General features: G+C 34.9%; 2 protein-coding genes across 7 annotated transcripts in view; one reads left to right on the top strand and one right to left on the bottom strand.

Annotated features, from left to right (window-relative positions):
* Positions 1–1,069: 1,069 nt before the first annotated feature.
* On the top strand, positions 1,070–3,866 carry LOC117332147 (extensin-like). The gene is made up of 2 exons (XM_033891032.1): positions 1,070–1,104; positions 2,729–3,866. Exons 1-2 carry the CDS (start codon positions 1,070–1,072, stop codon positions 3,864–3,866), a joined length of 1,173 nt encoding a protein of 390 aa, XP_033746923.1.
* Positions 3,867–4,815: 949 nt separating this feature from the next.
* Positions 4,816–17,481, bottom strand: part of LOC117332982 — a 30,672-nt gene continuing 18,006 nt past the window's right edge. For all 6 annotated transcript variants that reach the window (XM_033892072.1, XM_033892077.1, XM_033892075.1 and 3 more), the window contains one exon: positions 4,816–8,340. In XM_033892072.1, the coding sequence (XP_033747963.1) occupies positions 6,887–8,206 (1,320 nt within the window). In that variant the 5' untranslated portion in view covers positions 8,207–8,340 and the 3' untranslated portion in view covers positions 4,816–6,886. The remainder of the gene's footprint in view (positions 8,341–17,481) is intronic.

Here is a 17,481-nt window from a genome sequence, read left to right as displayed (position 1 = left end):
GGGTTTGCATCCACGTGCTCCATTCTTCAGCTATAGAGTCTGTGCGAATGGTCTGATGCCGTCTGGCGGGCGGCCTATTCGTTGTGGGCCTCATGTTTTAAATTAGATGTAGAAATCTTGTAAAGCGTGTAAAGGTATAAAAATGTGCCTAGTACTAATACAAACATTAATTTAAGGCCAGTTTGGAATTAACTGTAACCATTTAAGGCAAGTGCAAAATAATTAACTGTGTAATATTAACGATGACCATTTAAATTCACTACAAAATCAACTGTAACCCTTTCAAGGCCTGTAAAAGAATACTAACCATTTATGGTCAGAACAACTATTGTAAGCATTTTCAGAGTCAAGTTAAATTTTATATCTGTAAACGTTGAATGCAAGTGTTAAAATACACTGAAACCCTTGAATGCCAAAACTATCTGATGACACTACTATTTATATTACTGATTAACAGTGTACAGATCAATCCCAACCATGTCCATGATACTGTGTAAGGGGAGATAACTCGTAAATATTCCGTCGGAAATTAGACATTGACCTACCAAACTCGTTGTACATGCTTGTAGATCGTAAAGTACACTGCCTCTGACAGACCTATAGTAAGGCTTTTGATAGAGGCAATGTAAACTCTCGTGTCGTAGAGGGTAACTATGTTGGACGATCTATCATGTTTCCAATTTTCGCTCTTCTGAATTTTAGTCTTTAATCGAGGCAGTAAACTTAGGACCATCACGTATTTTAAGTAAGATGAATAAAACAGATCGAGAATAAATTACTCAATGTTTTTGACTACAACGTCAGCCATGTTCGCTGGTCGGCTCAATGATCTAACATAAACAGTATAAGATATATGTAGATATGGTAGAATACTGGCTGGCCTGAAACGTCCGATGGTCGGTGTCGACTTGATGACAGGTTTTCACTAGAAGTCACACAGTTCCAAACTTTCTAAATGACATCTTCCCTTATCGAGGAGTCTTGATGTTGATGATGATATGTCAATCCATGTGGGCTCACAACGCTTATATAAAGCAAATGTTGTTTCAGCAAGGTATTAAAGTCAAATATGGCGTCTCCGGGATTCCTTGCATCGCATAAGGAGTAAAGGATGGGTCCACAGACGTGTGTATAATGGTGTGGCACCCAATCACCTGTATCACATATACATTAATAGCTTGTTCGATGACGGTTTGTAGGCGGCATTGACGGTTTTAGTAGGAAGCTTTTGTTTTTGAAATGCTATGGCAACAACAAATCTGTAACTTTGTTTCGACGTTTTTATCTGGTGAATGAAAATATGAGTCACACAGGGTCCGCTCAGTCAAAGGTGTATATATGTCAATACGGGAAACTACAGGCTGTCTGAAAAAGGGATTAACCACCGCCATGATAACGGGGAAGGGTACCCACAATCAGAGTATGGAATGTTTGTAGCGTGATATGTATTAAGGTGTTCTGTTTTACACAATATTTTAATATATGGAAGATCAAAGGATCCTGGACTGTTATAACATAATGCTATGTGTATGGGCCAATGCATGGGATGATAATAGAATGGAATGAGAGCTGTGAAGACAACTCCACAAGTACTTGGGTTGCAGGTCAATTATAAAACACAGTTGGTGTTGACGTACATAACAACACTTCCAGGACGATGTTGTAGATAGTTCAATTCCTGATGTTCTGCTAGAAACAAGGAAGAGTGGAAATGTCCATATTTCGTCCTCTGTTGGAACTTAATGACCGGTACATACATATATTGATACAGGAATTGGGTTCTCCTCACTATAATATTGATTTTGGTATCGACGATTATAAATCCTCATTGAGTGTTATACGTTTATTGAACAGTTAATACTAACACATAAATGAGAAACCAGAATAAGCTGTTTCATATTAAAGGAAAAGCACAATATAAAACAATGAAGAAAATATATCTATATATAATGAAGACAGATATATTTAACTTAATGAGCTTAATCATAACTTTGCTGTTTTTAGCATCTGACATTTCTGATCACGCTTCGTCCTTCGCCGTCCGGCGTACGTTTACTTTTCACATTTCAAACTTCTCAATTTTCAGTGGTACCACCGAGCTGGAAATTAGTGGGGATGTGGGGAAGTCGACAAAGAGTTATTATTTTCGGCCTCATAAAAACTAGTCAGTCACAGCAGCCATTTTTTAACATGATTTTGCAATCATGGTTTTCCTGAACAAAACCTATTTTAAACTTTCCGTGTTCCACCTGTGTGATTTAGCACAACCTTGCCTGAAATGATCCCGAGACATTCCTGTCCAAGTGTGTTATGTTCGGGTTGCTTTGTAATCCAAAACGGTGGCATGGTAAACATACAGTATGGTAAAATCCCAGTTGTTGTCAACCTCTATACTGCTACTCAGTATGCATATCAGTTGTCCATTAAGGCCCATGGGCCTCTTGCAATTTTACTACAGATCAAAACTAATGTATACTGTAAATTCACCCTTGGAAAGGCTTTATACAATACATTTTGTATTTGTATTTCATGTTGTACTCTTGAGAGAGATATAGAAAACTGAAAATAACAGTTTACAGTATCATGCATGTCATTCCTGACAAATATTTGGACCAAATGATAGGATATTATAAAATTGGAAATTATATATGCAAACTTCAGTCTGTGTAACAATATATATTAACTTTAAACTGTGTCTCATTTTTCCTGGAGGTCTTTTCACTTTCAGTGGAGCCGACAAATCACAAAACCACCTACGAGCAATATTGCGTCACCCTACGCCAACATACGTCACCCTACGCCACCCTACGCCAACATACGCCACCCTACGCAAACATACGCCACCCTACGCCAACATACGTCACCCTACGCCAACATACGCCAACATACGCCACCCTACGCCAACATACGCCACCCTACGCCAACATACGCCACCCTACGCCAACATACGCCACCCTACACCAACATACGCCACCCTACGCCAACATACGCCACCCTACGCCAACATATGTCACCCTATGCCATCTTACGCCACCCTACGCCAACATACGCCACCCTACGCCAACATACGCCACCCTATGCCATCTTACGCCACCCTACGCCAACATACGCCACCCTATGCCATCTTACGCCAGCCTACACCAACATACGCCACCCTACGCCAACATACGCCACCCTACGCCAACATACGCCACCCTACGCCAACATACGCCACCCTATGCCATCTTACGCCAGCCTACGCCAACACACGCCACCCTACGCCACCCTACACCAACATACGCCACCCTACGCCAACATACGCCACCCTACACCAACATATGCCACCCTATGCCATCTTACGCCACCCTACGCCAACATACGCCACCCTACGCCAGCATACGCCACCCTACGCCAACATACGCCACCCTATGCCATCTTACGCCAGCCTACGCCAACACACGCCACCCTACGCCACCCTACACCAACATACGCCACCCTACGCCAACATACGCCACCCTACACCAACATATGCCACCCTATGCCATCTTACGCCACCCTACGCCAACATACGCCACCCTACGCCAGCATACGCCACCCTACACCAACATATGCCACCCTACGCCAACATACGCCACCCTACACCAACATATGCCACCCTACACCAACATATGCCACCCTACACCAACATATGCCACCCTACACCAACATATGCCACCCTATGCCATCTTACGCCAGCCTACGCCAACACACGCCACCCTACGCCACCCTACACCAACATACGTCACCCTACACCAACATACGCCACCCTACGCCAATATACGTCACCCTACGCCATCTTACGCAACTCTATAATAAAGGGCTGCAGACTCCGCTTACTTTACCTCTGATGTTTTACGACTTACCAAAGAAACCGGTCACGTATTACACTAGGTGGACGAAGGTCCCTAATTGTGCACATCGAAGCTTTGTTGAAGAAGACAATAAAAAAACCTTTTAAATGCTTGTCATCTAAAGAGTTTTAAATGTTTTTATTATTGCCCAGCAAAATAAGAATAACATTCGGTTTACTAATTTATCATTTTAACAACGAACACAGTAGTCAAAGTAACCACAAGCCGGAAAGAGAACAAGGTCTGAAAAATTACTTTCATGGATTGACTGTTCACAGCACTTAAGAGAGTTCCTAAACATTAAAACATTATCACAATCAGACCCATGACTCCAAATAGGGAAGAAACTCCATTCTTTAAAGTAACAAATTGGAACTCTTATTTATTAGAGATAATAATAGATAACCGAGGCATTCTACCTAGTTAGCCTGCAATGGTCGTATCAAACCTATGCTACGTAACAGGAGTTGGTTCAAAATCAGATAAATCCAACCACTATTTGTTTGTATTATTTAAGATTGTGAGAGCATACACGTCTTTTTTATTTACCTGGAAAAAATGCAGATGTTACGACGCCATTCTTGATGTGGAAAAAACAAGTGATCCACATGCTCTAAGCATCATGATTGGCAATCTGTTTGTTCTTCCCATGACTGGCCATTGCTGGCATTTGGAAGCTATGATATATTTTTTGGGGTGTTTTCGATATTTCGTCGACTTCTTGTGACATTGCATATTCAATGACTAATGTAGTATATGTTACTTCTTACGTGTACAAGTCCTGCTTATATCACATGGCGGATATTGTATTCGTATTTCATTTAGTTTATTTTCATTGCTGTGTCTACATCAAATTTTAATTTGATCACGGTTGCTTTGCTTTTGTTGTCGCAAAAATAAAAGTCGAAGTAAGATAGTTTAAGTTAAAAATCAGTAAGGACAATTATCAAATAGTAACGTTTATTAAATGAAAGACAAAACGGGAGTACAAAATGACATAATCAACTTTGACGGAAGTCATAACCACACGTACCATAAATATCTAGAACAGACAATAACAAAACATAACACGTGTCATTAGTAATAACACGTATAAGTAATACGAATTACAAAAACATGACAGACCACGGGTATGCAGATTACACACACCAGATTAGTCTGGAACCCACCTCACTGACCATAGTTAGTGCTGAAGAAAGTAACCAGGTGGTTAGCTACCCGTGAGTAGACGTCTATTGAGACACATTATCATCACCAATGGAACTGTAACAACGCCTCGATGTGGCGGCGTAAATGGCTGTTCTAGTATATCACGTGACATTAGCGAATGGTATAACATGTTTAAAATGACATCACCAGACTAAGACAACATTTATAACAGTTATACCAATTACATCACATGGCATATGTAACCGGTATAAATGGTATGACTATTCAACAACGTGATATACACGGACGGCATTACAGGTTTGATTCAATCAGGTGGCATGAATGTAATCATCACGTGACACGTATTACAGGTATAACAGTTACAACAATTAACCATATGACATAAATAGTTGGTATAACAGCTATATCAATACATCACATGACATAAATAATTGGTTTAACATTTATGTCAATTCATCCATCACGTGACATAAATAATTGGTATAACAGTAATACCAATGCACCACTTCACACAAATAACTGGTAAACCAACTTCATCAATACATCACGTGACATAAAACATTGGTATATCAGTTATATCAATACATCACGTGGCATAAATAATTGGTAAAATATCTATATCAATACATTCATCACGTGGCATAAATAGTTGGTATAACAGTTATATCAATACATCAATCATGTGACATACATAATTGGTATAAGCTTTATATTTATACATCAATCATGTGACATACGTAATTGGTATAAGCTTTATATTTATACATCCATCACGTGACATACATAATTGGTATAAGATTTATATCAATACATCAATCATGTGACATTAATAATTGGTATAAACTATACCATTACATCTAACACGTGACATAAATAATTGTAATAACAGTTATATCAATACATCCATCACGTGACATAAATAATTGTTATAACACTTATATCAATACATCCTTCACGTGACATAAATAATTGTTATAACACTTATATCAATACATCCTTCACGTGACATAAATAATTGTTATAACAGTTATATCAATACATCCATCACGTGACATAAATAATTGTTATAACAGTTATATCAATACATCCATCACGTGACATACATAATTGTTATAACAGTTATATCAATACATCAATCACATCACATCAACGATAGGTATAACAGTTTTATAAATGCACCAGATTACACACATGGAAAACGTTAAAACAGTAAAAACATAACGATTATAACTTAGACAGAAATTACCCATATCAACAGTTGTTTCAAAGCATCGCGTGACAAAACAACCCTATGTAAATGGTAGACCCTCCAGGTGAAAGACGAAACTTTAACAGTTCACAATCTATTTTTGTAGGTCACTACTGTTGCAGTGCATAGCTGTCGCTGTATAATCGACGATCGCGACTTATAGCTTTCAATATGATATAAGGGCATGTAACAGATTGTTTATTTAAAGACAGTAATGACAATAACAATTGTTATTTTTAGTTTGACTAGTAAATGTAAGCGATAGCAAACAGTGATAAGAGAGAAGAAAAGTGACATATTATTTTGCTTTCTGTTTTGATAAATAAATTGCTCCTTGTTTACTTTGTGGTCTATTCTAAGGAACTTATCGAAAATTTGAAGTAAATAGATCAAACCATCAGATGAGTAGATGAGGAGTAGATTAGTGCACGTCACGCCATTGCGAGTACAATGCATTCCGTTGTTTAAACAAGAATTATACGCTCACTTATTTCCAAATTTCTTCACGGCTTTCATCGCACCAAAACATCTAAACACTTTATCTAATACGAAACATAAACTCCATTATCCAGAGACACTGTTAACGAACACATTGATATTATTCCGCCGTGTTAGATTTTGTTGGGGTCATAGAAGGAGGAGGTTTAACAGGTGATAAACTTTGTAGCTTCTGTTTTTTTGTCCCTCCAATTTTCCTCATCGGTGAACCATCCCGGGAAAAAATTGGAAAGTATGACCCCACGCTCCCTGAGGGAGAGAGCACTGGCGTTTTCGTTGCTATATTTAATCCTATATTTGATCGCGGGGACGATTGCACTGATGGAGGGGATTTTTTTGTTATAGGGATATTTCCATTAGAGATAACTCCATTGTTTTGAGCCTTGTTCCGTAGTAACGCCAGTTCGTTTGGCGGTAGACGGCGCGGCGGTGGTGGTCCTTGGTTGAAGTGATCACCAATCGGTTTTGTTCTAGCGAAATTTTCATAGTTTGTTGTATTTATTACTTCTTTATCACCAATATTTTTTTCAAACCACTCTCTGTCCGTTTTCGATTCGTTTACCTTTCCAAAGTTATCTGTTAATTTTGGTATGTTTTTACCACACTTTCCGGGACCAACATTTCTGCCATCCCCCAACTGATGATTGTTGATATAATCCCACACAGACTTTGGCGCGTCCGGGCCTATATGATGGCTGCTCGGTCCGTAACTTCCCAGAGCACCGTCAGACACAACGCTGGAACCTGACGACGAAGACGCTGAAGATCCCCGTATTTCCACCCTACGGCCTACTGATGGTAAATCATTTAAAGAAAAAGAAACCTTCTTTCCGGTAGAAAGCAAACTTCCATTTTGTGTTCCTCGATAAACAGAATCTGGCATGCGTGGAAACCTTGGACCAACTACTTGTGTCTCTACTTCATATACCGGCACCCCATCACTCTCCGTGTATTTGTAAGTTAATCTCTGTTTCACTGATTCGGTGTTCTCTGTATTTTCATTCCGATCCGTCATAGGAATATCTCGTGGTGGTAAATTGTGTCGCCTCGTAGGAGATTCCCTATATCTCTCAATCCTTGGGAGATGAATGCCATGAAGTCCATGTTCAGCGTCCCCGCCTAAATGGTTAAGGCCTTGACTGCCTCGGGGGGCCGTCTTGAATTTATCCATTCTTGGCTTTTTAACTCGGTATGGAACATTTGGAATAGATTTCATTAATGACTTGACGACACCCCTGTTCCTCTGCTGGTAATTCCAGATATCCTGCCGTCGTTTGAGATCGTCATCTTTAGGATTGTCGATCAGGTATGTTCTGATTCGAGCCCAACTTCTACCCGGCGGCTCGTGAGATTGTGATACACCACCGACCCGAAATCCCGGGTTGATCTCGGGAAGTATCGGAGTATTGACTTCCTCCATTTGTGTTTACTCTAGTGTATCCTATAACAGAACGGCGCCATTGTTCAACTTGTCTTCGGGTTCATATTTGGCAGTGTCCCCATTCCATTATGACGGTTTCCGCATCATTGAACAGCTGGGTGAACTCAACAAGTCTGCAAACATAACATAGGTAAATCTATAATACAATGAAATGAATATATATTTTAATGAGTATACAAAACGTAGCTGTAATCAATAGTATCCTCTATTCGTGACGTTTTAACATTTCACACCGCCGTATTATATATCTACACAGGGTTCATAACAATGGTCACGTGTTTTTTATGAAAAGATAAAGATCAGTTTAGTTTTTGACAATAAGCTATCAATGTATTGAAATATATCACTAATTTCCTTATTCAGGTGTTGAGTCCTCACACACGTTACCTGCGGATCAAATAAAGGAATGTTTATATGTTCATTATCGATTAACAAAGCTATGCACGTACATCAAGCGAGAAACATACCTAACTTATCAATAAATAATGATTTATAAAACAAATTAATCAAAACAAATACACAGTATTTCAAAATATTCCCTTTGTGTGTAGGATTAAGTCACTAAGATAATAAAAATTCCAGAGTATTTAAGATGGAGCTAGATTGTATCTTATCAAACATACTCCCATTTACATATACATGTAGTTGACTAGACTTATCAGAAGACACATACTCCGAATGATATGACAATATCTATCAATGACTTTACTTGTTGTTACGGAATACTGATCCATAACTGATGTGACTGTGATGACTGTTGAAAGAAAATTCTCTTGCAAAAAATAAAAAAAAAAAATTAAAAAAATTCGCTCATCCTTTTTAAAATCATAATAGTTTCCAAAGCATCAAAGAAATCGTTAAGTGTATTTTCATATGAACTATGGATAAAGTCTGTATTGTTGTATAAGAAAGGTGAAAACATTTTTTTATTTTCTTCAATTTGTTTACTCTACCATGCCACAAATCACAAGCTGGTAGTTTGTGTGTGAGCAAACTGACAAGTAACACTTAAATTGTGACACTCCATTGTCAAACATAACCTTCAAGGATTTAAATGACAGGGCTTAAAGTAAAGAAGTATCTGGGAAACAATCAACGATTTTATCCATTATAAAGTAAACTGGTCACTGATTATAGTTTGAGTGAGTATTTCATTTTACTCAATAGCTGTACTGTATTGGGTACATAGTGCTGATGGATTCATGTTCCATTTTACTACAGTCATTTCTGTAACAGCTGAAAATGACGGGTAAGAAGCAGAACAGACGATTGAGGGAGTGAAAGGCAGATAAAACGAGATGTATGGGAAGTTTTGCTTCTTATTGACAACCAAGTTGACTCCTATACGGTATCTAGGTAGAATACTCCAACCGGTTAGCTTTAAATTTATCTCCAAAGTACTTAGTATTCGTAATCACCTACAATGACTTGGTGGAAGGAATATTGACCTTTAAGGAAAAGAACTTGTAACGTTATGATATAAATATTATGACAGGATTAATTGACATATCTGCAAACCAGATATACTTTTTTTACACATACATTGTAAATATATATTTATGAGTATATCCAATATCTTATATGTGTATGGGTTATCTAATATATTATATCTACACTTGTGTATATACTATATTATACCTGTATGGGTGTATGTACTATATTATATTTGTATGGGTGTATCTATTGTATTATATCAGTATGGGTGTATCTATTGTATTATATATGTATGGTTATCTATTGTATTATATCAGTATGGGTGTATCTATTGTATTATATCAGTATGGGTGTATTTATTGTATTATATCAGTATGGGTGTATCTATTGTATTATATCAGTGTGGGTGTATCTATTGTATTATATTTGTATGGGTGTATCTATTGTATTATATCAGTATGGGTGTATCTATTGTATTATATCAGTATGGGTGTATCTATTGTATTATATCTGTATGGGTGTATATATTGTATTATATCTGTATGGGTGTATATATTGTATTATATCTGTATGGGTGTATCTATTGTATTATATCAGTATGGGTGTATTTATTGTATTATATCAGTATGGGTGTATCTATTGTATTATATCAGTGTGGGTGTATCTATTGTATTATATTTGTATGGGTGTATATATTGTATTATATCAGTATTGGTGTATCTATTGTATTATATCTGTATGGGTGTATCTATTGTATTATATCAGTATGGGTGTATCTATTGTATTATATCAGTATGGGTGTATCTATTGTATTATATCTGTATGGGTATATATATTGTATTATATCTGTATGGGTGTATCTATTGTATTATATCTGTATGGGTGTATCTATTGTATTATATCAGTATGGGTGTATCTATTGTATTATATCTGTATGGGTTATCTATTGTATTATATCAGTATGGGTTATCTAATATATTATATCAGTATGGGTGTATCTATTGTATTACATCAGTATGGATGTATCTATTGTATTATATATGTATGGGTGTATCTATTGTATTATATCAGTATGGTGTATCTATTGTATTATATCAGTATGGTGTATCTATTGTATTATATCAGTATGGGTGTATCTATTGTATTATATCAGTATGGGTGTATCTATTGTATTATATATGTATGGGTGTATCTATTGCATTATATATGTATGGGTTATCTATTGTATTATATCAGTATGGGTGTATCTATTGTATTATATCAGTATGGGTGTATCTATTGTATTATATCAGTATGGGTGTATCTATTGTATTATATCAGTATGGTGTATCTATTGTATTATATCAGTATGGTGTATCTATTGTATTATATCAGTATGGGTGTATCTATTGTATTATATCAGTATGGGTGTATCTATTGTATTATATCAGTATGGATGTATCTATTGTATTATATATGTATGGGTGTATCTATTGCATTATATATGTATGGGTTATCTATTGTATTATATCAGTATGGTGTATCTATTGTATTATATCAGTATGGGTGTATCTATTGTATTATATCAGTATGGGTGTATCTATTGTATTATATATGTATGGGTGTATCTATTGCATTATATATGTATGGGTTATCTATTGTATTATATCAGTATGGGTGTATCTATTGTATTATATCAGTATGGGTGTATCTATTGTATTATATCAGTATGGGTGTATCTATTGTATTATATCAGTATGGGTGTATCTATTGTATTATATCAGTATGGGTGTATCTATTGTATTATATCAGTATGGGTGTATCTATTGTATTATATCAGTATGGTGTATCTATTGTATTATATCAGTATGGTGTATCTATTGTATTATATCAGTATGGGTGTATCTATTGTATTATATCAGTATGGGTGTATATATTGTATTATATCAGTATGGGTGTATATATTGTATTATATCAGTATGGGTGTATCTATTGCATTATATATGTATGGGTTATCTATTGTATTATATCAGTATGGGTTTTCTATTGTATTATATCAGTATGGGTGTATCTATTGTATTATATCAGTATGGGTGTATCTATTGTATTATATCTGTATTGGTGTATCTATTGTATTATATCAGTATGGGTGTTTCTGATATATTATATCTTTATGGGTTTATATAACATATTATATCTGTATGGGTGTATCTATTGTATTATATCAGTATGGGTTATCTAATATATTATATCTGTATTGGTGTTTCTGATATATTATATCTTTATGAGTGTATATAACATATTATATCTGTATGGGTGTATCTATTGTATTATATCAGTATAGGTGTATATGAGTGTATTTATTGTATTATATCAGTATAGGTGTATATGACATATCATATCTGTATGAGTGTATCTAACATGTTATATCTGTATGGGTATATCTATTGTATCATATATGTGTGGGTGTATATGATATATTACATCTGTATGAGTGTGTCTAATATATCACACCTGTATGAGTGTATCTAATAAATTACCAACAAAATATGTAATACCTTGCATGGTGATTAGTCAGGAAAGAAGGAGGATGGATTATTGATAGTTTTATGGATTGGCTACAGAATACGTACACCTTGCAAACTTATATACTAATAACTAAACAGGTTTATATTCCCTTTACACTTTACAGTTGGAGGATTTTTACATTAATGTCATTAATATTTATTTACTTTTTTTTCAATGAAGATATTTCGAAAACAATTACACGAAATAATAGCCCTGGAGACAAGATAAGTAATTTTACGTGTGCACACATTATAGGTGAAGTAAGTAAAAGGGAACTAACTTTTATAAGAAAATTGGCAGCCAAAATACCTGTTATCGTGTCAAAGGGAGAAAACTCCTGCAGAACAAGAAGCATGATGATATTTTTATATGGACTAGTGTAACGTATGCCATGATCAGTGAACAAAATGTAAACTAGGCGGCGTGATAAAAAATAATTGGAATTGCTGAGCAGCGATACTCAAATAGCCCATATGTAGACTATATCACGTATTCTTATAAAATACATTTTGAAATTTTAAGCTTAAGAATACTTTATCAGTTTTTGTTAATCACAATAACGAGGCTTGTCGACAAAAACATGGAAACATTAACAAAGACAGGGGGGCTTTAATGGAGCTGGTAGCATTAGAAAACTTCATTGTTATGCAATATCAAAAATGGTAAAGAACCTACTCAACAATTTTTTGTCGGTACAAAGGAACACATACAAATTATTCATCGCACTCAAGGCACTCAAACTTTACCTATACATCAACGACGAGACACACGTACAAATATTACTACTACTCACATTTGTAAAGGAACACATATGAACAATTATGACTGTAAATTTATATGAACAGTATTTACCAGTGGCAAGGATTTAAAATCATCCATCAGTCTGAAAAATATCCTCAGTGAGATGCATGGGAAATGTTGACCAATAGAAACAGCTTTTACGAAAGTGTGCATGAATCGCAAGAATGATAATAAAAATAATCATCCTCCAAACTCCAGGGGTTACATTTACTTTCGTTCTTTGTAACCCTGGAATTTGTCGTAACAAAATTGAATGCTCTGTCACCGTAATATTGTGGATTAGGGAGATACTTGTTGGTTAAAAATCAAACGAATTTCGAATCGCACCATACCGAAGTATCGAGGATGTCCATCTTTGCAATTGAACACAATCGATAATTAAGTATTAGAAGCGTGAGCCACACAATAACATTTTGTACCGGCGGAAAGGTACACAGGTAATGATTATTCTTTAGTTTCAGAAGTGACCACAATAAACCTATTCATTATTGACACTAGAACAAAAATGAAATAAACATACTGGTCATGATTAAAACTACTCGTTGGTGAGCAGGACTTCGTGCTTTTATTCATAACAGTTTTACCAGTGAAATATCGAAAAATTATTCATTCAACAAAAATTGAAAATATAACTTTCCTGGTAAATCACTAGTGAAACTATCCCTTTTTCTTATTATACCGATCAAATTACTATTTACAAAGGGCAATGGGAGAAATGTAAAATCTGTCCCGGTATATTTTGCTATAAAATGTAATAAACAAAATATCCAACAATGTATTCAGTAATACCAAATATAGTTCACTCGCGTGGCTGACATTTTGATAATATTCATGAGTGCACAAAATATTAGCCTCACTCGTGAAATATATTTGGGCATTACTGAAGACACTGTTATATATCCTCTATTTATTCTCCTGTAACCACTTCCAGACAATCAATCGTTAAAAGAAAATTTGTTCAAATTAAATCAACACATACGATTGTTAAATAAATCATATCAAACGTACGTTGATATATCTAAAGAAGTGTGCATTAAGGTGTTAAGCCGATGTCAGTCGATCGTGTGGTAGAATCAACAATAGAAATACACCTGTCGGATAAAAAAAAATAGCATGCTATCTTCCTGTAGATCGATAGGACAATATACATGGAAAAGAAACTTGAAAACTAAATCGATCACATAGACTGTTCTCACTCTGCTAATCCATACCCTTTCATACACAGATGACATGTAGCACAAAGAAAACCTGTGTATGGTGCAAAGGTAGTCTGGTAATCCTGTCTGTCAATTTCCATTTATTACATATCAATTTCCAGTGGGTAGTATATATTTAATCACCAAAGAGCATCCCTATCTCTTAAGGCTTGTCTCTGGTTCGATTCCCTGGCATGTGGTCGAGATATATTTGCATTAACAAACTACTTGGTAGAGTTCTGTTAAGACCATGTCTATATACAAGAAGACAATACAATGTAGCGTGCTTGGCAAACATGACACAACAATCGTTTGTTGGTTTACACGTTCAATCATTATTAAACTGTCAGGGTATAACTATGTATACAGTCGTAGTGAATGACGTTTTATTCATCTCCCTTCAGATACAGTTCGGTAAGATATTAAGTGTAGGATATACCGGTATATTCTCTATAGATATCAACCCTACAGTGCAAAAAAGGAAATGATCAATTCATATACCGGCGTTTACGTGGATGTTAGGAGGCAGAAGGCCTCAATGTTACAGCAGGGAATTACCACATGCATTTTCAAAGTAGGATTTATACAATGACATAAATATAGGATCTTTTATGGGATTTTATGAAACTGGTCTAGAAGTTTTCATTTTACAGTTAACAGTTACCAGAAACTAAACTAAGTTGGTAGAGATGACAATAAACTAGTTTTATTTGTCAAAGAAGATACCAGAAGTTAAAACTTCACTTTTAATTAAGTCATGCAATACATGTATATCCGCAGCACATACAGTCGAACCAAAGTCAATGGGACCATGAAACTAACTTCGAGCAATCCCGAATATTCGAGATACCGATTGTACTTTACACATATTTATTTTTTACCATTTACTTTGAGTTAAACAGGGTCTTCGGGTAAACAGATTCGAGATAAAGAGGTTTAACTATATGTTCTGTCGATGCAATAAGGCTTGAATGTATCTTTCTGTCGTTGCAATAAAAAAGATTTTGAGCTTTATTAACAGATACAAACGTGCTAGTTGTGATTGATAATTGTTGATTATGATAATCAGGATCACTTACTGTCCATTATTATGTAATAACATTTCCGTATGATTTATAAGATACAACGTAATGTTGATAGCTTACATTATGTACGAGTATTTCTAATTAGTTCCTACTGTTAGGTATTCAACAGCTGTATGGAGAGAAATGTAAACAAGATGTCAAAACGTCCTTATTTACACGACTAATGTTCAGAATGTTTACAAAGTGTATCGAAAAGCAGCTTATATGGCGTGATTTGCCTTTAAACAATGTTATTCAATTGAAATTGATAAACATCCATATCCAAATCTCAACCAATGTTTGGTCAGGAATGCATGCTGTTACTAAATGCATGAGAAAGAATGAAAATGAATACTATTGATACAACGAACGGGTCAGTAGATCCATAAACCCATTTTGTAATTGTTTGTTAACAGAATAGTTTGTTAATATTTATTTTTGGGGCATTATTTAACATCTGTATAAACTGTTACTGACTCCTTCAGAAGGGCTACAAATAAACTGTACGCCGCAGAGTATCAGAATTATATCTCCGCATTGAAGCATGATGTAGATTGTCCTCAAGGTCAAATTTCAAACAACGATTCTACAACAAATTACGTATTTTGACAGTAATATTTTAATCGTTCCTTTATACTTTAACATTTTAAAGGTATTTACTTCCATTCCGTATGACTGTTAATCCATATACCGTTTTATATTCCGAAAAAATGCTAACAATGGGAAAGGTTTCTTCACATATGAACAGAACAACTAATGCAGCATTTAGTATAAAAAAATGTGGACAAGTTTGAAGCATTTGGAGAATTAGTTTTACTTGTTTTAGAGGCAGCATGACTTTTTTATTCGCTAATTACCGGTTAAGGTTTGAAAAGCTATGGGCAGTTATGGCCTGGTATTTAACTCAATGATCTTGCGAAAAGAAAGTTGAATTACGGCAGTGATAACATAACAAGGCATTCATCAAACGTGACATAAAATTCTCATGTTGTTTTAGACAATAAAGCATAATAAAAAAGAACATAATAATGTACCCCTACACAACGGAACTAGTGGGAAAATCGCAGCAATGTTATAAACACAATTATACAGATATTTGCGAAATAAATATCTGATGCTAATTTCCCCAAATAATGAAAATATAGGGTTAAATATGAAACCATATTTATTTCACACGCCATTTCATTTTAATTCAATAAATTTCATTAGCAACGTTGGCAGAAAACAATTGGATACACTGTTTGTGGTTATCCCAATCGGACCTCGTTCTCAAATATTAAGTTTTGTGCAACTACATTCTACATTAATAATACATTTGTTTGTACTCTATACATAAATCGTCGCTGGATATTTATTTCCGAGCTATATTTCATTATCGCAAATATATCAAAATTAAATACCTGTGTTATTATGACTTATACAGTAACTGGCAATACTATTCAAATGATCTCCAAAGCTACCGAAAGTAATGTAAAGTGTAGATTTGGGATTTGATTTAATTTCAGACGTCATGAAGGGATAAGGGTAAATAACATTTGATAAGGTTATGAAATGATCAAATGACAATTTCAAACATCATATAGGTATTAGAGTAATAAATATTAAGTAATAAATATCCCATATATTATTCAGGCATATGGGTAAATAGATATCACATATTAATTTCACACGTCATATAGGTACATTTGTATAATGGTAAAATATTAAAGTTTAATTTCACACGTCATATAGATATTAGGGTTAAAATGTTATTAACCCATGTTATATATGTATAAAGGTTAAAGTGTTCAAATTCAAATTCCTTATGTCTTATAGGTATACTGATAGAAATATTAAATTTCGATTTCACACTTGATATAGGTATCAGGTAAAAGCATTAAATTTTGATTTCACACATCATATAGGTATACTGGTAAAATATTAATTTATTTCACATGCCTTATAGATATAAGGATAAAATCTTAATTTTACATGTCATATTGGTATACAGGTAAACATACCACATATTAACTTTTTAAATGTTACATATGTATATCATATATTTAGTGTGCTTTTCCCTACGTTGACAGCATAACTGCAGATGACACCGGTTACTTCATACCCTATCTTTCTCAACGTAAGGTGAGATTCAAAACCTCACAGTTGATATCAATTATCAATCAGATAATTATAATATCTAATGAATTGATACTTAAGGAAATCAAATAAAAAC

This window comes from Pecten maximus, chromosome 8 (genome assembly GCF_902652985.1).
Source record: "Pecten maximus chromosome 8, xPecMax1.1, whole genome shotgun sequence".
NCBI lineage: Eukaryota > Metazoa > Mollusca > Bivalvia > Pectinida > Pectinidae > Pecten > Pecten maximus.
This window is presented reverse-complemented; position numbering and strand designations above follow the sequence as displayed.

Excerpts from the sequence above, each read along its gene's own strand:
- LOC117332147 (XM_033891032.1), top strand. The coding sequence starts at position 1,070 with ATGGCGTCTCCGGGATTCCTTGCATCGCATAAGGA. Across the intron at positions 1,105-2,728 it reads TTCCTTGCATCGCATAAGGA|TGGAGCCGACAAATCACAAA; the intron begins GTAAAGGATGGG and ends TTTCACTTTCAG.